The sequence below is a fragment of the Globicephala melas genome, chromosome 9, assembly GCF_963455315.2.
Source record: "Globicephala melas chromosome 9, mGloMel1.2, whole genome shotgun sequence".
In the NCBI taxonomy this organism is placed as follows: domain Eukaryota; kingdom Metazoa; phylum Chordata; class Mammalia; order Artiodactyla; family Delphinidae; genus Globicephala; species Globicephala melas.
This window is the reverse complement of record NC_083322.1, coordinates 17,434,314-17,457,192: the sequence shown is the minus strand read 5'-3', so window position 1 is coordinate 17,457,192 and position 22,879 is coordinate 17,434,314. Positions and strand designations below refer to the sequence as shown.

The 22,879-nt window shown below is 36.2% G+C and overlaps 1 protein-coding gene and 1 pseudogene across 7 annotated transcripts in view; both read right to left on the bottom strand.

Annotated features, from left to right (window-relative positions):
- Nucleotides 1–22,879, bottom strand: part of CNOT4 (CCR4-NOT transcription complex subunit 4) — a 139,754-nt gene that overhangs the window by 36,139 nt on the left and 80,736 nt on the right. For 4 of the 7 annotated variants that reach the window (XM_030853912.3, XM_030853911.3, XM_030853915.3 and 1 more), the window contains 4 exons: nucleotides 20,846–20,932; nucleotides 19,986–20,087; nucleotides 19,118–19,243; nucleotides 16,230–16,363 (listed from right to left, as the gene is read on the bottom strand). In XM_030853912.3, the coding sequence (XP_030709772.1) occupies nucleotides 16,230–16,363; nucleotides 19,118–19,243; nucleotides 19,986–20,087; nucleotides 20,846–20,932 (449 nt within the window). The remainder of the gene's footprint in view (nucleotides 1–16,229; nucleotides 16,364–19,117; nucleotides 19,244–19,985; nucleotides 20,088–20,845; nucleotides 20,933–22,879) is intronic. The other 3 variants (XM_030853913.3, XM_030853916.3, XM_030853919.2) reach the window with 1 other exon arrangement.
- LOC132597850 (signal transducer and activator of transcription 2-like) lies at nucleotides 7,121–12,305 on the bottom strand (annotated as a pseudogene).

The following is a 22,879-nucleotide window of genomic DNA, read 5'->3' as shown; positions in this document are numbered from 1 at the left end:
TTTTACATGTATATAAAGAAGTGGAATTGGTGGATCATATGGTAATTTTACTTTTAATTTTTTGAGGAACTGCCATACTGTCTTCCACTATAGCTGTACCATTATACATTCTCACCAACAGTGCACAAGGACTCCAATATCCCCACATTCTTTCAAACACTTGTTTTCTGCTTTTTTGATAGCGGCTATGCTAACGGGTGGGAGGAGAATGGGTATGAGGAGATGTCTCATTGTAGTTTTGAGCTGCATATCCCTAATGATTAGTGATGTTGTGCATCTTTTCATATGCTTATTGGCCATTTACATATCTTCTTTGGAGAAATGTCTATTCAAGTCCTTTGCCCATTTCTGAACTGGGTTATTTGATTTTTTTGTTGTTGAGTTTTAGGCGCTCTCTACATATCCTGGTTAATAATCATTATCAGATATATAATTTGTAAATATTTTTTCCCATTCTGTAGCTTGTGGATAGTGTCTTTCGACTTACAAATATTTTTAAGTTTTCATCAAGTCCAATTTGTCTATTTTTTCTTTTGTGCCTTTGGTGTAATATCCAAGAAATCACTGCCAAATTCAATGTCATGAAGCTTTTGTCCTATACTTTCTCTTAAGGTTTTTTTTGGGGGGGGGGGTGTTTTAGGTCTTAAATTTAGGTGCTTCATCCATTTTGAATTAATTTTTGAATACGGTGTTAGGTAAGGATCCAACTTCATTCTTCTGCATGTAGATACCCAGTTTTCCCAGCACCATCTGTTGAAAAGATTGTCCTTTCCCCAGTAGTCTGGCCTTGGTACCCTTGTCAAGTCATTTGGCCATATTTGTGACAGTTAATATTTATGGACTGTCTATTTCACTGGTCTATACGTCTATCTTTATGTTGATCCCACACTATTTTGATTACTGCAGCTTTGTATAAGTTTTGAAATCAGGGAGTGTGGGTCCTCCAGTTTTATTCTTCTCGTTCAAGATTATATTGGCTATTTGGAGTCTTCTGAGATTCTATATGAATTTTAGGATGGATCTTTTACCTGCAAAAAATGTCACTGGGATTTCTGACATGATTGGGATTGAATCTGTAGATTGCTTTGGGTAGAATTGACTTTTTAATATTAAGTATTCCAATCCATGAACATGAGATGTTGTTTTCATTTATTTATGTGGCTTTTTAAATTTCTTTCAGCAATGTTTCATAGTTTTCTTGTACAAGTCTTTCACTTCCTTGGTTAATTCCTAAGTATTTTATTCTTTTGATCCTACTGTGAATGAAATTGCTTTTGTAATTTCTTTTCAGATTGTCCACTGTTCATGTATAGAAATGCAAATGATTTTTGCGTGTTGACTCTGTATCTTGCTACACTGTTGAATTCACTTATTAGTTCTAACAGGTGTGTGTGTGTGTGTGTGTGTGTGTATGATCTTTAGGATTTTCTACATCTAAAACCATACCATCTGCAAAAAGAGATAATTTTACTTATTCTTTTTTTTTTTTTTTTTTTTTACTGTACGCAGGCCTCTCACTGTTGTGGCCTCTCCCGTTGCAGAGCACAGGCTCCAGACATGCAGGCTCAGCGGCCATGGCTCACGGGCCCAGCCGCTCCGCGGCATGTGGGATCTTCCCGGACTGGGGCACAAACCCGTGTCCCCTGCATCGGCAGGCGGACTCTCAACCACTGTACCACCAGGGAAGCCCAATTTTACTTATTCTTTTCCAATTTAGATGCCTCTTCTTTTTCTTGGCTAATTGCTATGGCTAGAAAATACAATACTGTGTTGAACAGAAGTAGTGAAAGCAGGCATCCCTACCTTGTTCCTCACCTCAGAGGAAAAGCTTTCAGTCCTTCCACCATTGAAAAACCACTGTGGTTTTTCATATATGGCTCTTACTATGCTGAAGTAGCTTCCTTCTGTTCCTAAGTTAATTGTTTTTGTCATGAAAGAGTGTTTAATTTTGTCAAATGCTTTTTCTGCATCTATTGAGAGGATCCTGTGGCTTTTATCCTACATTCTGTTGATGTGGCATATTGAACTGCTCAAGTTTCACACGTTAGACCATCCTTGCGTTCTAGGAATAAACCACACTTGGTCTTGGTGCATAATCCTTTTAATGTGCTGAATTCTGTATGCTCATGTTCTGTTAAAGATATATGCATCAATGTTCATTAGGGGTTCAAAGTTTGCTTTTCTTACAGTGTCTTTGTCTGGCTTCCGTTATCAGGGAATGTTGGCCTCAAAGAATGAGTTAGGAATCATTCCCTTCTCTTCAATTTTTGGGAAAAACTTGAGAAGGATTGGTATTAGTTCTCCTTTAAATATTTGGTAGAATTCACCAGTGGAGCCATTAGATCCAGGACCTTTCTTTGTTGGGAGATATTTGATTACTAATTCAATCTCCTAACTGGTTATACATTTATTCATGTATTTTATTTCTTTGTAACATAGTCTTGGTAGGTTTTATGTTTCTGGGAATCTGTCTCTTTCATCTAGGTGATCCAATTTGTTGGCATAAAACTGTTCACAGTACTCTCTTATAATCCTTTTTATTTTTTGTAGAATCTGTAATGTTCCCACTTTAATTTCTTATATTAGTAATTTGAGCTGTCTCTTTTTTTTCTTAGTTCACCTAGCTAAAGCTTTGTCAGTTTTGTTGATATTTTTGAAGATCCAACATTTGGTTTCATTGATTTTCTCTACTGTTTTTCTATTCTCTATTTCATTTATCTCTGCTCGAATCTTTATTATTTCCTTCCTTCTGCTTGCTTTGGGCTTATTTGTTCTTTTTCTAGTTCCTTAAATTATGAGGTTAGATTGTTGACTTGGGATCTTTCTTATTTTTTTTAATGTAATAATAGCACTTATAGCTATAAATTTCCCCCTTAGCACCACTTTTGCTGCTTCCCAGAAGTTTTGGTATGTTGTGCTTTCATTTTCATTCATTTAAGTATTTTCTAATTTCCTTGTCATTTCTTCTTTGTTTGACCCATTAGTTGTTTAAAAGTGTTGTTTAATTTCCACAATTTTCTAGATTTCCTTTTGTTAATGATTTCTAATTTCATCCTATTGTAGTCAGAAAAGATACTTGGTATGTTTATCTTTTTAAATCTATTGAATCTTAATTTGTGGTCTAACATATGGTCTATCCTGGAAAATGTCCCACGTGTACTTGAGAAGAATGTGTATTCTGTTGTTGGGTACAGTGTTCTGTATATGTCTGTTAGATCTAGTTAGTTTGTATTGTTTAAATCCTCTCCTTATGCTTTGTCTGATTGTTCTATCCATCATTGTGAGTGGGATACTGAAGTCTCCAGCTATGACTGCAGAACTATTTCTCCCTTCAATTCTGTCAGTTTTTCCTTCATATATTTCGGTGGTCATTGGGTGTGTAAATGTTTATCACTGTCCTATCTTCTTGCTGTAATGAAACTTTTATTAATGTATAATGTCCTTCTTTGTCTCATATAATCCTGTTTTATTTAAAGTCTGTTACGTCTGATATTAGTATAGCCACCCCTGATCTTTTTTGGTTCCTATTTGCACAGAATTATCTTTTCCCATCCTTTCACTTTCAACCTGTTTGTGTTCTGGGGTCTAATGTGAGTCTCTTGTAGACAGCATATAGCTGGATAGTGTATTTTTATCCATTCTGCCAATCTCTGTCTTTTGATTGGAGAACTGAACCCATTTACATTTAACATAACTAGTGATATGGAGTTATTATGTCATCATGCTATTTGTTTTCTATATGCCTTATAGCTTCCTCCACACTCATTTCTTTTATGTTTGATTTTTCTGTAGTGAAATGTTTAAATTCCTTTCTCATTTCCTTTTGTGTATATTCTAGAGCTCCTTTCTTTGTTGTTAGCATGGGAAATACATTTACTATTCTGAAGTCACAACAGTCTACCTTAAATTTATACTAACTTAACTTTCATAATATACAAAATTTCTGCTCTTTTACAGTTTCATCCCTATCCCTTTTGGTTACTGATGTCACAAAATTACACCTTCATACATTGTGTGCCCCCAATAATTCTTTTAAATGCAATTTCTTAAATTATGTAGAAAACAAGATTTGAAGTCACAAACCAAAGTTTCAGTAATACCAGCTTTTACACTAAAGTACTGGACCTTAAATGTACTAACCTCAAGTCATATAGGAAGAAAAAAGTATAGTGACAAACCATTGTTATAATAACACTAGCTTTCATAATAGCTCACTTATTTACTTTTATTGAGATCTTTATTTCTCCATACAGCTTTGGGTTACCATCCAGTGTCCTTTCATTTCATCTTGCAAGACTCCTTGAGCATTTCTTGCAGGGCAGATCTAGAGGTCCTGAACTCCCTCAGCTTTTGTTTATTTGGGAATGTCTTAATTTCTCCCTCACTCTTTGAGGACAGTTTTGCTGTACAGAAGATGCTTGGCTGGTGTATATATGTATTTTTTTCCTTTTAGCACTCTGAATCTATTAGCCCACTGCCTTCGGGCCTCCAAAGTTTCTAATGAGAAATCTGCTGATAATCTTACTGAAGATCCCCTTCTATGTGATGATTTTCTTCTGCTGCTTGCAAGATTCTCTCCTTTGTCCTGATTATCATGTCTGTCTCACTGTGGATCTCTGAATTCACCTTAATTAGAATTTGTTAAGCTTCTTGGATGTTTATATTTAGCAAATTGGGGAGGTTTTCAGTCATTATCTCTTCAAATATTCTCTCTGCATCTTTCTCTCTCTCGTCTCCCTGGAACTCCAGTAATGCATCTGCTGGTCCACTTGGAGTCCTACAGGTCCCTTAGGCTCTGCTGACTTTTCCTCAATCTTTGTGTGTGTGTGTGTGTTCCTCAGACTAGATAATTTCCATCACCCTATCTTCAAGTTTGCTGATTCTTTCTCCTGCCTGCTCAAATCTGCATTTGACTCCTCTAGAATATTTTTCATTTCAATTATTATACTTTTCAGCTCCAGAATTTTTTAGTTTCTTTTAAAAATTTCTACCTTTTATTTTTTAAAATATTTATTTATTTGACTGCATCGGGTCTTAGTTGTGGCACGCAGGCTCTCTAGTTGTGGCACGCAGGCTCTAGAGCATGTTAGTTGCCCTGCGGCATGTGGGATCTTAGCTCCCGGACCAGGGATCAAACCCATGGCCCCTGCACTGGAAGGCGGATTCTTAACCACTAGACCACCTGGGAAGTCTACCTTTTATTGATGTTTCCTTTTTTGTTCACACATCACTTTCTTGACTTTCTCCACATTTTCCTTTAATTCTTTAAGAATCTTTAAGAGAGTTGCTTTAAAGACTCTGTCCAGTATATCTGCCATTAGGTCTTTTCCAGGGATGGTTTCTGTTGCTTTATTTTCTTTTGAATGGACCATTCTTTTCTGTTTCTTTTTATGCCGTCTGATTTGTTGTTTAACACTGGCCATTTGAAATCTATCTAGTAACATGGTACCTCTGGAAATCAGATTCTTCCCCTTCTCCAGTGTTTGCTCTTTTTGTTACTGGTTGTTGTTTTGTTTTTTTCTTTTTTGATTGTTGTAGGCTGTCTCTGTGCTGAGAATCGGTCTTAGGTGTAAACTTAAGGTCTTCTCAGGTCTATTCTGAGCCTTCCCTGGACATGCAGTCACTTTCTAATTTTCCCCATTATATGTGGTTGTTTTTGAATGTCCTAGGTCTTAGTGTCTGGCTCCCAAAAGGGGAAAAAGCAAAAATTAAAGGAGTATGGCAGGAGGGTGTCAGTCCTTTAAATCCCCTGAAATCACTTCAGAGAGGAAGGGACTTGCAACTTGGGAAAGGTGCAACAATGACTGCCTGCCTCTTCGTCTGCACCTGTGATTGGAAGCAATAATCAGCATTCAGAGCAGAGATCCTCAATATTTAAGAACACGGTCCTCTTTCTCCACCCTGTCTCCCGCAAGCTATATGCAAGCTGCTCCAGGAACATGTACATAGCACCTGCCATGTGGCTGGGGGTGGGGGAGGGGTAGCTGCTACTGTGCTAAGGCTGAAATTGACCGAAGTTAACTGCCAAGTCTTTCTCTGGAAGTTGCAAGCCTTCAAAAGACCTCAGAGTTCCAAAATAGTTACATCAGACAGATTAAGCAAGTGCAACTGTTGTCCAGGTGGAGAGAGTGATTCCTGGGGCTATCTACTCTGCCACCTTCCCCAAATTTGCACTATTCTTATAATAAGGGAATACAGGCTTCAAGTTGAGAGGAAGGAGTAGTCATAGAAACAGATGGATGAAATCAAGCTATTACATAGGAAGAACTTCAGTGTCTTGATCTTGGTTCACCTCCTCAGTCGCCACCATTAAAACGCACTAAATAATAATTTTCAATATAGATGAAGTCAATCTTGCTAATGTCAAGGGCAATATACGAAAATATTATGACATTCAGAATTAAATCTTGAGACTGTTTCCGGACTACAACTAATTAGGATAACTTATATCATCTTTTCCACCATGCCACCTGCAGTTTCATAAGCAGTGATTCATTGACACTTAACGCTTTACCTGGGAAGGTTTTATCAAAGATCTCTAGATCAAAATTTCTAGATCACTGTCATCAATCCAAAGACAGCTGCTGAAAAATCAGGATCAGGGCAAGATATTAGTAAGCTTAAGTTCCATTCAGTTTTAGTATATTCTTCAATTTATTTTAAGAATTAACAAATTCAAGGAATAATAAATGAGAGCTTTAGAAATAAGGATATAACTAGAAAGTTTTATTTTTTAGGTAAAAGGTCAATTAAAATTAAACCTGCCATAGTTAAGTGCAACTGTAAGTGCAAAAATGGCAAATAAAGATGGGGGACTCCCTGCAAATGACTGTATAAACCCAAAAGAAACAAAAAGTGTATTTTTGAAGTCTAATTGCAATAAATGTGAACTTCTTGCACTCTATGGCTGAACAGAAAACACGTATCTCAAAGCTACCACTAACAGGTCAGAGTTCTCACAACTCTCCTGGCATCAGGTGTCCAAATTCCATTAAGCTCTGTCATACTAACAAATTTGTTGTTTTACATTCAACATCCATCCACCCATTATCATGCCAAGATGGTGAAGAAAGGAAAGCAAACTTTAATAAATATCACATTTACTAATGAAGATAGAGACCTATTTCCTGGGGTTCCCTGGGAATGGCTCTAGAACAGGCTCCAGCTTTAGTACTGGTCCTGGGTTTGGTTCTGGCACTCTTTGTGATACCATGCCTAGTGTGGGCTCCAGTGCTGGTCCCAGATCCAGCCCTGCTCAAGCAGTGGCTCTAACTCCAGGCTTAGCTCTGGCCCCCTGTGCCAGTGTGGGCTCCACCTCTAATGACTCAAGTTCTGGCTCTAGTGGTTGTTCTAGCTCATCCACTTGTCTGTTAGAGACCACAATGAGCCTATGTTTCAGGTTATTTCCTCTGTTCCTGAAGATTAACTCTCTCCTGGTAGTAGCACCCAAAAGCCTCATCCCTGGGGCTTCAGGAGTAGAGGAAGTACAGCAGGTTCTCGGGTAAGTCCGCCTCAGTAAGAGGTTGGTAGTGGTGGACTTTAGTTAGCACGAATGACTGCAGTACCTCCTGGTGCAGGGCTGCACTTCATCATCGTTCAACCAAGAACAGGTAATACCCCCTCCCAATGATTCACTTAAGTGCAACAGAAAGGTATCAGAGATGGTCTTCAGCAGCTGGCATTCCTGGCGGTGTTGGAAAAGAACTGCCGATTCTAGGGATGTGAGCTGACCAGACTGAACCAGAGAACCAAGGACCAGGCAATCAAGAGTAGGTTCATGTTAGAAATAATCACCACACAGAGGGTATCTGTCTTCAGCTCCTGCTTCAGATCCTGGTAGGTGTATCCGACCATGAAGCTGATAAATGTGTGATTCCTGTTGCACCCAGCAGTCCCCTATTGTTGCCCTTTCCAGAACCACCTGAACACGGCTCCACCAGTCAGGCAGCCAGAGTACCAAATTAAAGCCTGACTCTGCTCCTTCTTGGGGTACAAAGCTTTCTGGTTTGAAGTCAGAATGTTGAACTTCTGGAAACTTTGTACAGTTGGCCCTCAATATCCATGGGTTCCACATCCTCAGATTCAAGAATATTCAGAGGAGAAAACATTTTAGAAAGTTCCAAAAAGCAAACTTGAATTTCTCTTGTGCCAGCAACTATTTACTTAGCATATACATTGTATTAGGTATCATAAGTAATCCAGAGATAATTTAAAGTACACAGGAGGATGTGTGTAGGTTATGTGCAAATACTACACCATTTTATATAAGGGACTTGAGCATATGAGGATTTTGTTATCCTAAGGGACTGATCCCCGTGAATACTGAAGGATGACTGTAATTGATGAAGCTTACAGTCAGTGGAGACTTTTGCAGTCAGTGACCCACTGTCTTCCTGGAATCTCATCAGCAGCCTCGTCTGGACAGTGAACTTCCTCCCCATCTTGAGGATGAGGGGTCAATGGGGAGTTTAGGAAACATAGGGCTGGGTTTCTACCACAAAGGCTAGGAACAGATCTAAAAGCAACTCTGTGTATGGGGCCTTCCACAGGTCCACCCCTTTAGTCAGAGGTCATCCTGACAGCTAACCAGGCAACTGAGTTCCTTCAGCAGCTGATTCAGGTGAAAGAACAACTTTGCTCCAGCTGTGAACACTTCTCCAGCTGATTCAACCCATTGTCCAGGGGGGCTCCAGATGCAAGTGTTTTGCTGCTGGACCTTCCATTAATTAGGGTGATTAATTGGCCTAGCAGTGCTTTGGAGGCATCCAGCACCTCCTTTCTCCTTTAGTCCAGTTCACTGAGAATTTCCTGCAAAAGCTGCTGCTGTCTGGTCTGACGGGCGCCCATAGAGGGTATTCTCACTGGGGTCTGGGTCTTACATGGGAAGCAGAAGACATCCTGCTGGTCTTTCAGTTGGCTGATGGATTTCACCAGCTTCTCCATCATAGCCCTTAATTCTAGGGTCCAGGATTCAATCTCATGCTGCTGGCTTTCCACAGGTGCTTCGAGGTCTGCCTCTCCTTGCTCCGAATAAGCCCTCTGAGCCTGGATCAGAATTAAAGAGATCAAAGATTGTCTCAGCCAATTAGGTATGGCCCCGAGGAAAGGCCAGAATGTCCCAACAGAATTTTTGCAAGTTGTGCTGTAGTAACAAACACGCAAGGTCCTGGCTGCATCCATACTCATAGTTCAGTTGGTTTAAGAAGTGGAAGAATAGCATGTTAGCCCTGGAATCATTGCTGTCCAGTAATAACACAAAGGGAAAGAGAAATTGAGACCCCTGAACCACACAGTTGACTGAAAAGCAATGGCTTCAAGTGGGATTGAGAAATTCTAATAGGTAGTTAGGGTTCATAACAATCAAGATATTATTTCCAGAAGGTAAAGCTGTGTGTATAAATCCCTGCAGATAAAAATTTGTAAACGTGTTTTCATACAGTCTCATTAAAAATCTTTTTTAAGTTCTAGTCCTAAATAGTTCTGAAACCTATGGCGAAATTACAGATTTCTCAGGATTAAATATTTTCCAACTAACCCAACAGTTGGAATCTGGTGCTATGGAGCTTTTCAAAATATAAATATTTATATTTATCTATTGAAAGTATAGAGTATATATAGATCTAGATTCTGTCCTTGAAGATTCTGATTCAGTTAGTCCAAATTGAGATACCTAGTGTCTGATGATCACTGCACTAGTGCAAAAGGAACACAGTGAAAAGGCATCAAGTCTCCTCAAAGTCTCTGAAGTTATTAGACTTTAGAGCCAGAAGGAATCATTAATATCAAATTGAAATACTCTGTTTTACAGATAAAGAAACCAAAATTCACAACTATCTGAAGCAGGTAGTGTGACACTGCTGTGCCTCTGTTTGGATCTTCAGATGCTCAGCCAACTCTGCTACCTTCTAACTGGCCCTTTGGGCAGTTTTGAGTTTGATTTCCTTTTATTTCCTTGGTGGCGACAGCACCAAATTCCTAAATATAGTCTTCTTGGCTGCTTTCTAAAATTTGCAACATAAAACAAGTAGTCACAAAGTAGAAGAATCAAAGAAAAATTCATTTTTAAGAACTGGGAGTGGGATAGGAAAAATACTGAGGAAGTCTAGTTCCCTTGTTTCTCACTTTCACAAGATAAAAATAGTAGTCATGGTTGTACTAATTTTTGTTGCATTTTGAATATAAAGTAAAATTTAAGCCAGATGTCAATATAATGGACATTTCCAAATTTCTGTCATGTTACTATATACCCAAGTACATATTCACACCGCTCCTAAATATTCCCATATTTATTGAGAATAATTCATTTTAATTTTTCATGCTCACCAGAGTCTTAAATAACTGAGATAAACATTTGCTACTGCAAAGGACGAATTTAAGTTATAGACAGGAAGCTTGCTTTTATAGAATTTATTTTGATACAGGGGCTTCAAATATACATTAACATTGAAAATATCACTTTGCTACTAAAATATGGCCACATCTTAAGTAACATGACACAATTAACATGGCAAGAAAAAAAAGCCTCAATAAACCTAGACTAACTGTAGGTGGCAAATATGATTCTAATTGGAATTTTCTCATAACTCCAGGACATACCAAATATGAATGAAAATAAATGTTCTGATTACTAGTAAGCACAAAAAATTAATTATCATTAATATTAAAACTGAAGGATGGACATCCACCATCCTAAACATATCATAAGACTGTGGCAAGCTTTCAAAAACAACAGAAAAATCTCCATCTATTCATTATAATTTTGTATTTCAGTAATAAAGTTTGATCTTAAAAAGATACTAAGTTGAATTTAAACACACAGTTGCTCATCTGATGTGCCTTTTCTTCTAGTCTAAGAAATAAGGGCACCAAAAACTCTATCTCTAACCGTTTCCTCCCATCCCTCCCAACATAACCCTTCCCCTCCCTTCCCCTCCCTCATTACACCCACCCTCTGGAAAAAATACCAGTAGCTCTCTATCCTTTTTGAAAATATTCTACTTAGGTGGAGCAAGATACCAGAGTTGACTTACTAGTTTTCCAAGTATGTATGTGTACATGTGCAGTAACTTTATATATCCAAATACATCATGGGAATAAAATTTAAGAAAAATAAGGAAAGACTGAGAAATAAGTTCAGAAAAATCTCATAATTCATGAATTTTAATGTAAATATCCAATTTTAGCAAACTTTACTATCTACTTAATTTACTAGTAAGCAGCCCTTAGTTTTATACAAAAATAAAAGTAGGGAACTGCAAATCATCTACCTATTTCAAAAATGGGAATGCCTTTCTGGGGATCCATTTTACAAAAAAAAATGTAGGCTACCTTTCATGGCACTTGGCCATACTTTGAGAATTACTGCTTTACACTGCTCCTCCTCCAGAAAAATTTAGACACACACACACACACACACACACACATTTTACATAAAATTTCAGAGATCACAGATACTCAGAAGCCTATGCGTGATTTAACACGCTCTACTGAGACTATTTTGTACAAGTCTCTGGACCATATCCTTTCTAAATCTCAGGGATTTACCAAATGATGTTAGTACAGAAGAACAGGATTCACGCAGTGACTACCCCCATTCTGCTAAATAAATAAGGCACTCTGGCTATGGCTTCCGTCTCTCAGAGCTTATATTTGACTTTCAATAAAAATATAGCTGTATATATTTTTTAAAGATGTACATTTTCCTTCAATGTGATAAAAACTGACAAATTTCTATAGAAGTTTTCCATTCATCTTTTCTTTAGCTTATCCTCTACTGCCACCAATCTGTGGTTTAGGGAAGGTTTTGCTTAACCTTCCTTGGAATTTACAGTACATCCACTATATTTAAGCCTTAAGTACCAGAGATCTTTAAGGTCAAACTACATACAGTTATGGCATAGTTTCATTTAATTGATTTAGTTTGATTCATGTCAGAGTTTTTAATTCATGTTAGAGTCTTAAATTTCACCTATTCTAGACTAAGAAATGGCAGAGTGGGAGAATGAGCTTGGGCTTAAAAGTGACAGAGACTTTAGGTCAGAATCTGGTCTATCACTTATTTGTGTAGGATACTGGTAAATTATCTAAACTCTCTGAGACTTAGTATTCTTGCCAGTAGTAAAATACCAATGATGGCTACCACACAGGACTACTGAGGAGATTAAATGAACACAGAAGACACCAAATTTCTGTTCAACCCTCTTTCTACCTAAATCTAAAGCTGAACATCTTGATTCCTTCAACGGTGGCTTCTTTGAGCCACATAAAGTCAGAACCACTTACCTTGAGTGATCTGCACACCCCATAATCTGTCCCCCACATACTTGTAGGTAGGCCTATGCACTGTCCTGGGCATATAGCAGCCATCTAGCTACTACTATTCCTGTCTCAGTGTTCAGTTGGTGCACAAATAGTGCCTCAATGTAAATAAAGGTATCTCAAAGCCCCAAACTTAAAAACAAAATATCCAGTCCACAAGCATCACTACTGCATGGCTCCCTTACTCCCCATTCTTTACATTTGTATTCATCATTTCAAAGTAACTTACTAATATAGAAAAACAGCATATCTACAGTCAATACTCAATCTGACTGATACACTCTCAAACTCATAATAATGGGGATGTGTGTGTGAAGAACAAATGACACACATCCTCTAATTTATTACTCAAGTGAGACAGGAATAAGACATATTATAGAAAATTTCACTTACTAACATTAATGTGCATCAGGGGACCATGTCAGGGTTCAGTGACGATTAGTAGCTATGATACTTTTAATATTTGTACTCTGGATTAATTACAAATGAAAAATGTACATTTTAAGTTTAATGTCAATCTATAAAGTTCCAAGTTTTGTTTTCTTGCAATTCTTCTAAAACTGCTACTCACTATACAGGAATGCCAAGAAGAGGAAAAGGAACCATTCTTTTTCTTTGTCTCCCTGGAAAGTCTAATTCTCAATTTATCTTGAATAAGAAAAATGTTCTCTGTAGGGCAGGACCATAGAAAGAGTTGTACTGCTCATCTTTCTAACTTGGCAGACTAAACTTATCTACAAATTTATATAACTTTATACAAACTTATCTACAAATTCATCCCTACCACTGTACCTTGTATGGTGGCAACGTAGAAATTAAGACCAAAGCAGACTTTCAGTAATACTGACAGTCAAACTTACTCTCTTACAGGGGTTAGCATGGAAAGAAAACAAACTATAGGAGCTGCCAAAAAACCAAAACAACAAACCCACAACTCTCTGTAACCTGGGCCATTAACTGTCCTTAATAAATTTGGGGGACTTGCATTAAACAAACAAAAAACAACCCTTCTCCCTCCCCCCAAAACCTTCCTATATCATGTACTTATGAAAAGCAAAGGTAACTATGTCAAAATTTATTCTGGTCCCCGCTGAAGTTCAGTTGCACTGGTTTTGGGCAAAATTATCAAATGGGAATACTGTTTTAAATTCCCCTTTTTCTTCTTTTTTTCCTCTACAACTTGTGGCTGCTATAACACTCCTCTCCTGTTACTGAAACAGTTACAAATGTGCTCTGACTACACCTTATATGAAGGCAAAGTCAATAAAATATTAGTAAATCTTTTAATAAGGGATCACAAAAAAAATAAAGAAAGCTAACTACTGTTAAAACGCTAAAAAGACATTTGTAAATTCCAATTTTCACTTCCAATCTAAAGAAAAAAGCTCATAAATTAAAAATAGCAAGGTATTTTCGCATTGTGATTAAAAATTTATCTCAAATAAATGGTTAAAATCATATTTAAGAGTGAATAAAACACTGGAGAGATCTCTATAAAAGTAATGCAACAGGATGCCTGCTAGCACCACTTTCTAACACTGTTCTTTAATTTTTAGCCTAGGGATTCTCAAGTAGGAAGAGATGATGGTGGGAGATCCAATTTTAAAATGCAGGGAAAAGACCAAAAAAAATCTTTCCTGAGAGACACCAAAGACTTAAATAGAGAGATATACCACATTAATGGTTGAGAGGATTCAATGTTATACTGCAGAATATAAATTCTCCCAAAATTGATCTATAAACTCAAGTATTTTGAAACAAACAGACTTGGTCAACTAATGGGAGAAGCCAGTCTATATACTGCACAGAAAACACTTAAATACCAATAAAACATGGCAAAGAGATACGAATTCACAATGCATAAGTTCACTACATTAATCAACTATAAATCAAAATGAGATTTTTTGTTTATCAAATTGGTAAATGTGCAGAAAAAAATACTCAATTCAAGTAAACAGGTACTCACAATCATTGACTCAGAGGTTCTAAGAGCATCAAAACTATAACCAAAATGTTTACATGAAAAAATGTTCATCACAGTATTATAAATAATAGCACCAAAATGAAAGTAAGATAATATACATCAGCAGGAGACTGGTTTAATAAATTTTAAATACTCACATATAATGGAATACTACACAGTCATAAAAATTGCTTTCATAACATGGGAAAATATTCATAATAATGGGTATTAAATTTTAAAATGTAACAAACCAATGTGTTTTGTGTATATATACATTCACAGGAAGGAAAAGGACTACAAGGAAATATACACTGCAAGGAAGATACATCAAATCATTTTCAGTGAAAACGTCTGAGTATTGAGATCACATACAATTTTTACTTTCTTCTTTATGCTTTTGTATATTTTTCAGATTTCCTTCAATAGAAACATGACTTTTATATTCAGGGAATAACAAATGTAGCAAAGAGATCATCTAAATTTTACGTTTCTGCTCTGAATTCTCTAGGGGCTATAAACCAGAATATGACTTTAATTAGAATGACAACACTTTTAATGAGAATAAAGATGTGTATTTAAAAGCATCTGAAATAAATTTTTACTACAATAACCTCATTCTTATATAATGCACTACAGAGTTAGCAACCAATGAGGTAAATAATAGCATAGGTTCATAATAAAATAAACATATGGGGTGGGGACAAAAAGATCAACGGAAAGGGTCAAAGCTTATCAACCCAAAAAGATTTTAAACTTAGCTTTTATTCTTAGCTTTGATAAAACAAATTTCACATAGTTTATTATATAGTAATCTTATGTTTTGCTCTATGGCCTCATATATTTATATACACATGTACATATGTGTGTGCAAATAAATAGGAAGTATTTAAATTTGAATTGCCTTTATAAATAATCTTTACTATCAAAGTGAATAAACTTAACAAGGACTTCAAGAATTTAAATACAAGAATAAGTTTTGAAGAAACTGGCTCTGATAACAATTCCTGTAGTTATTATTACCTATGTTTAAAAAATGGCCCTTACATTATTTTAGTGCTAAATAAACATGGGACTACAATGGGACTATGTAATAACCAGACATTTAAAACATCACTTAAACGAATTTAACTTTCGAATAAATTTTTTTAAAAAGAAAATCGACCTATTTAAATTAATTACAGCTATTTACTTTAAATGAATTCACTTTACAAAAGTCAGACTTATCAAAAAAAAAAAAGATCCTGACACATCAAACTTAAGGTACATTCAGAATAAAGTATAACCCCCAAATTATTGTTTTATTAATCATACCATTTTCTCACAGGCCATAACCAAATACAATCCAAGATGTGAAGATCACCATATCAGAATAAGACTCAATACATAAAATTATAAATTTGTTTAAACATCAACAGAATATAGGTCTACGCAAAAATAAGTTGTCTCCAAGATGAATAAGATCTGAATATGGGATACCCTCCTCACTCAGAGGACAAAAGACTTCGGTGATTCCTGAGACTAGACAACCATGAATACTTCTATCCCCAACAAAAAATGCTTCAGATAACGCCCACTGTCCCTTTTACAGTGTTTTCCCCCTCATTACATCAGGAGGGAAACCCCAATTAGGTGACAAGAGCCTTTTAAATAACCCACATCTCTTAATTTCCTTTTTATCAAGGAGAGTGTTCCCAGGGCTCAGGGTAGTCTGCAAATCAATGCAAAGGGGAAGCATCAAGAGGCTCATCTGCAGTATTACCAGGGAGCAGCAGGCAGCAAATATTCAAACCCAGAAATTGTGACTCAACATTTCCTATATAGTACAACAATTCTGCACAAATGACAGACACTGTCAAGAAGGATCCTGCCTGAAAAAGATGTAGAATGAAAAGAGAAGATTGACAGACATGAAGGTAAGGTATCTGATTACACTAATATCGGTACTTACGTATCATACCTCTGCAGTGGTGTCACTTTGTTCTTATTCTTATCAACTGAACCCGTAGACAGCTGAAGAAAATTGGGGTTTAATTTATATAACTCTTGAAGTAGCTTCTGTTCATATTCTTGGTGTTTACCCGCCTAGTGGAAGAAGAAATTAAAACTGCAGTGGGACTCACAAAGTGGCTGGTATAAAATGCTGATGTACTTTATGAATTACTAAAGCTATTCTAAATAAAACACATAAGGATTTGTCATGGCGTCAGAGAAACCTGTGAGGAAAATGTCACAGAACTTCTAGACCAATGAAAGTTCTTGCAACAAAACTACAGGAGACATATTCCATTAACTAAGGCATTTCATCACCCATTTTATGTGGAGAAAAGAATACTAACAGACAACATTTTTGCTAGTTTAAAAAACTAGAGGGGCCCTTTTAAACTTACTTCCCCATCTTTCACATAAGAATTAAGTCTTCTAACAGGTCATTACAGAAGTTTCTGAAAATCACTGAAAAATTAGTCTCTCTTTTTAGAAGATTGATAAGTAACACACAGATGAAGAGTTTTACTATATTTTTCATTATCCTAACACTAATTAGCACATTAATTTGTTTTTACATAAAAGTTAATATATTTTAAACTTTAGACCAGAGGATGGCAATTTAGAGCCAGCCACTTTGTTTTTATAAATAAAGTTTTACTGGAACACTCATGCTCATTCATTCATGTGTTATCTATGACCTCTTTTGTGCTACAACAGCAAAGTTGAGTAGTTGCTGCAGAGATCATATTCCCAGAAAACATAAAATATTTACTAACTGGCCCTTTACATAAAAAGTTTGTGAATCCCTGCTCTATACACAACAAAGACAACTCTGTATTTACTGGAGTTGGTAGCTGTCTATCAGAAGGCAGTGTCACAAATGTGATGGAATAAATCAGAAAGACTGACTGTGGAAACTAGGCACATACAAAAAAAAAATTACAGTACAATGAAATTACTCTGAATAACTTTTTACTATCTGCATGTATATTATGACTGCAATGACATTTTTTACTTACCTGCAGGGTTGTTAATTATTTTAAAAGTGTGGTCTAAATAGATGTTATGGGAAAACCAAAACCAGAACAGAACAAAGCAAAAACAAAACAATAAAAACAAGGGCAGTATCATCTAATTGAGCACAACTGTATCATATATATTGCACAATGCATTGTTCCCTGTTCTGAGAGGGCTCTTGCCTGTTCACCTGGGTCTATAAATATTTCATATGGTACTAAATTTTGAGTTATGCAGTAACAAGGAAAGATCTGTTTTTTGCCATGATATAATTTGCTCAAGTTTCCTTTCTACATTGACAAAGTGTTTTAACGAGGAAACCCCTTTTCAAAGTAATTCTGAACTAAGAAGAGCAAGATGAATTCAGGACAACAATATGAAATGAATTTTAAATTGTTAAGAAAAAACACAGTTTAGATGCGGATTTTACATCTTTAAAACATAAAAAGCCCTGAAAATTCTTTCTGCAAGCAATACTTCAGGAGATATTATGGCTTTCGTTAGCCACAAAGAGCTCAAATTGGTATTCAAATGATTTAACAGGGGCAGTTCATAGAGACAGGTTAAATCCCATTACAAATAAATTCTAAGGGACTGTCCATCCATGTCCTTTTACTCTTCAATAATACTTAAGTGAGATCAACTGGGGCTTAGAAATTCCTTGACAGAGATTTTCATTGTAATAGTACCCATTGGTAAAGCACAGTTCCCACTAGTCAAAATTCAGCATGAAATGGTTCAACCTTAGACTTCATCCAAAAGAAGAAAAAAATCAAGATGCATTTATTGGATAAGCAAGAAATAAGTAAGTCATCCATCCCCGTTAAATATCACAGAGAACTTATTTTAACACTGTTTTTAGATCATAAAGACAATACATACTGTCAAGAAATCCCAATATATTTATTATAATGGGATTTAATCTGTAGTAACTCCAAGTCAAAAAAGGTAATATTTTATTTCATTTAACAATCTGCTCTGAAAGGAGCCCCTCCTAGACTGTCTCTAGCTTGACTTGGAGAATGAAAGGCAGTAATCAATGCCCCCCACCTTCTAAATGAGAAGTATTCCTGCAAAAGTCCACAGCAACAATCTGAAGTCCTCACCTATAACAGGGAAGTGCAGTATTGTGCTTTGGCATAATCCTCATTTAATATGCCGTATGGTCAACATTTTTACTTGTAAAGGCATGTTTATACTACAAATTGAAAGGAGACAGGAGAACAGGAAATGTAAAAAAGAACACAGGAAAATAAGCCTTCAATTCACCCTTTACAGGACACTGACTCACTGGATACTTTCATGGGAAGAATCATTTTATAAAAATAATGTTAGCTTTTCAGCAGCATCTAATAGAGTATTATTTTCTAGCATGCTCTGTGAAGAGTAGAGATGGGGTGGGGGACCTCATAATTACAATATCCCACTTGGCTTTCATTTTGCTGACATTCCCCCTAAAGTAGCATTTACCAAAATGCTTTCCTTGGTCAATTAAGTCCTGGTTCTACATACCCCTCTGGGATATGTATTAGCATATTAAAGACTCTAAGAAGTGTTGCTGGGGTTGCGGGGGGGGGGGGGGGGGGGGGGGGAATCTATTGATCTTTATTAATCAAGCATTTTCAAACTTAGTGGACCACAGAACCACTTTTATTGTAACAATATCCTGCAGAACTGATATTCCATGGAACACTATGTATTTGGAAAATGCTACTTTAAAGTAATACCAGTTTAAAGAAAAAGAAAATTCTTAGTTTTTGCTTTTGTAATTTTAACTTATAAAGAAAAATACTTCCTTTTCTGCAAAGTTGATAATTCACATTACTTTACTACCTGCATTTCCTCTTTTGTGAAGCTGGCCGCCTCGTCCCCCAATTCATGTAGGTACATGCAGTCAGGCTTTGGACACTGCATATTCTTTAAGAAGTAACTGCAGTATTTTGTTGTACCTAGAGATGCCTGCAGCAAGAGGAGGAAAGCGGAGGGGGGGAGGGAAAAAGACCCAAAATGTGAACTGACACCACAATGAAAATTTCCATATTTAGTGTTTTCATTTCACCTAAAATGAGGCACAGGCACAACAAAACAAAGTATGGCTGTGAATACTAGAGAACTAAACTATTATTAGCAGGATTTATTAAAGATGATCATTTAAAAGAACTAAAAAAAAAATCTCGGCCTATGGTTTCCAGAGCTTGAGCACCCAGAGTATTTCCCTAGAGGTCAGAAGAGTAGAAAGACAAAATCTGTTCCATGTTTTAAGTGGTTAGGCACATAAGACAAATTCCTTTTTCTAATTATGCCATCCTTCTTCCACTTACTTAAAAGCATTGCTTGGTGGGACCCTTCATGCAAACCTGAACTGATCAATGCCCAAATATTTAAGGACAACAAATCAGAACAATTATCTATTTCTGACAAGGAGAGTAATAAATCCATTTTCACAAAATATGTGTAAATATAAGGAGATTTTTAAATATTATCCCTTAATAATGAATGTGTTTACTCCTAGCTGGTAAAACAGGACCCTACATAGGTCAGCTATAAACAAATTAGCTGTCATAGGTTGGAATGGATGCCTAAGAAGCAATCTTCAAATTAGACTCCCTTCATGTAATATGTAAAAGCTACGCTCTTCTCTAGTTAATACATGTTATCCCTTCCCCCTTGAAAAAAAAAAAAATCAAGAGGACCGTATTACCTTAAGTGTTCTGCCATCTACCACCACATTGTTGACACACTGTATGGCTCTGAGAGCATCTTCCGACCGGATATAGGTTACGTAAGCACTGGCGCTTGGACCCTAAAGTGAAAACCCACTGTTATTAGTATCAAATTCAACAAAAACTTAACAACAACAAAATTATCTTGCAACCTGCCTAAGGAATTCTAAAGGCCTTTACTACTACTTTCATTAATAATAATGACAATGATTAGAGGTAGTAGTAGCTTTGATTAAACCATATACTAGTTCATCTTAAGATAATCATACTTAACGAATTTTATCTGATTTTAAGTAGACTAAAATAAATATGAATAAAATATCATCTTTGGCTTGGCATATATTTTTTAAAAAAGTCATCTGACAGGCTCGTCAAGGTTACAAAAAAACATACTTTGAAAGTTAGATAAAAAAAAAATAAGATTTGAAGACAGTGTCAAACTATGTTCTCCCCAAAATAAATGCAATCTGTAAGAGTATTCTATCGGCTAATACCAGCATAACAAAGACGCTGTATTAAGTTCACAATATCTGAAAACATTATTAATTAGAAATCATTATATAATTTAACTGCCTGATAATAGACTCAATTCCCCCTCCCCTTCAAACCATCACTAGATCTCTGTTTTACTATTTCCGTCTTATTACTATCACAGTTAAGTCCTGAAAAGGTCAAATAAGCACCAAAAATTCCCCCACCCAACCAACAGAGGTCACTACACTGCTTAAATCTTTGACCCTTAAGCTTTCTAATCACAGAAAGCAAGTTTTCCTTCTGAGCAGCCCAGGTCAAGCCCAGACCATAGGGAGGAAAGGCAAAAATCCCTATAATTAGTTACCTGTGAGCCTGCATATGATGTGCTATTATTGATGACAACTTTATGTATTTTACCAAACTTCCCAAAATATTCTGGTCGTTTTAAAACCTATAAAAGAAGAAGAAATAAGGTATAAACTGTCTCCATTTCATCAACTTTATCCTTATAATGGGGACATATACCATCCCTCTTCAGTGAAAATAAAATAATTTTTAAAGTTTTCTAGTAAATGTGACTACTTCCTAATTACAATTTGTGTGGTTAACCTACAGGAAAACATCAACAATGTCTAAAAGCTATTCTTTATTGACCCACTGAATAGAAACTGAGACTAAGTTCAGTATTATCTATTACATTCTAATATCTACACCAATAATCTAAGGGATTTTAGCTTCACAGTATTCTTAAACACAAAACAGATCAAATATCTTAACCACATTTTCATTAATAGATGATCATTATAATAAAGTAATTCTCAGAACAATGACCAAGATTATGTATTAAACAGAAACAGAAACTCAAGAACAGACACCAGTAGAGACAGTCTTTACTCATAAATCTATTGTATATAATATTTTATATATATTAAAGCATTATTTATAAGTTATGCATTCCAAATATGGTAACAGAATGTTCTTCAAACTTCTATGCTTTATTACTCTGTGTGTGTCAATAAATTTTCCTTATGTCAATTTCACCATTTCTCAACTGTCTCCTGTTTTTTTTTCTCTCTTTTTCCTAATAAATAACAAATGTGAGGTTATGGATGAAAAAAAAACTGGGGAAACAAATTTATACAATATTTTCTCTACTACCTGGTTACTTCTTTGTGGTCATTTTCCCTCATACTTGTGTCATCTCCTTTACTATGTGATCACTATATGCATTCACTTAGCTTCTCTAAAACTTACTTAACCTTGGCTAACCTGATACAAAAACCTCTCCCATGATTTGCAACTACCTCAAAATTAAATTTGTTCTTTTCCTAGAATTCATCTATAGACCTACTGTTCTTACAATCTCTCCAGATAGCAAGCTCTCTCTCAATGAAAGCTTTTTTTTTTTTTAACATCTTTATTGGGGTATAATTGCTTTACAATGGTGTGTTAGTTTCTGCTTTATAACAAAGTGAATCAGTTATACATATACATATGTTCCCATATCTCTTCCCTCTTGCGTCTCCCCCCTTCCCACCCCTCCAGGCAGTCACAAAGCACCGAGCTGATCTCCCTGTGCTATGAGGCTGCTTCCCACTCAATGAAAGCTTTATGCACATATCTGTTCAAGTGTGTGCAAAGTATCCTTACCAAATTCTCTTATACTCTTGATAATATTCTCACATACTTGCAACTTAGCTAATATGTTCTGCATCTGACAGAACCAAAGCTTTGTGAAACAGTCTGTGATTGGGGGTGTCATTAATTCTTAACAGTTTTCAACTTGATTTATTTAAATTTTTTTACCTTATTTTATTTTAGGTTTTTATAAGTATAGGGTTTAGGCCTTATGTTTTCTACAGCCAACTTTAATGGATTAGAAGGTGAAGTGACTACATTGGCTTTCAATCTTTCTTCTACCCAAATCCCCCGAGGGATATGGCGGTAGGTGTGGTAAAGGCAATGACTCTTGGGTTGTTCACAAAAAAGTCTTAGAACAGAGGGTTAGGGAAGAGTATACCTTGAAAAGCTTTCTGGCCAGTGGAGTATAGAACTGTATTCAATATTCCAGCTTGATGCATACCAACTCAGCAAAAGGCCTCAGCCAAAATACCTGCTTCAAAGGATTCAGGCTGGTTACAAGTTGTGCTGCATCAGCAGCTCATATCATATCCAAGTTTACGGCAGTAGTTCTCAATAAAGGCAGCATCAAGGGAAGCTGGAACATTTTGGAACTCTGTGGGAGCTTTTATTAGGGGAGGTTGTCAAAGTAACTGGGAGACACTATTCGTGTTCAGTGGATGGGAGCCAGGGAAAGCTTACAGCACTCAGGCTAGCCCTGTACCACAAAGAATTGTCCTGCACCACTTTTGAATGTTCTACAAGACATTCATCTAGC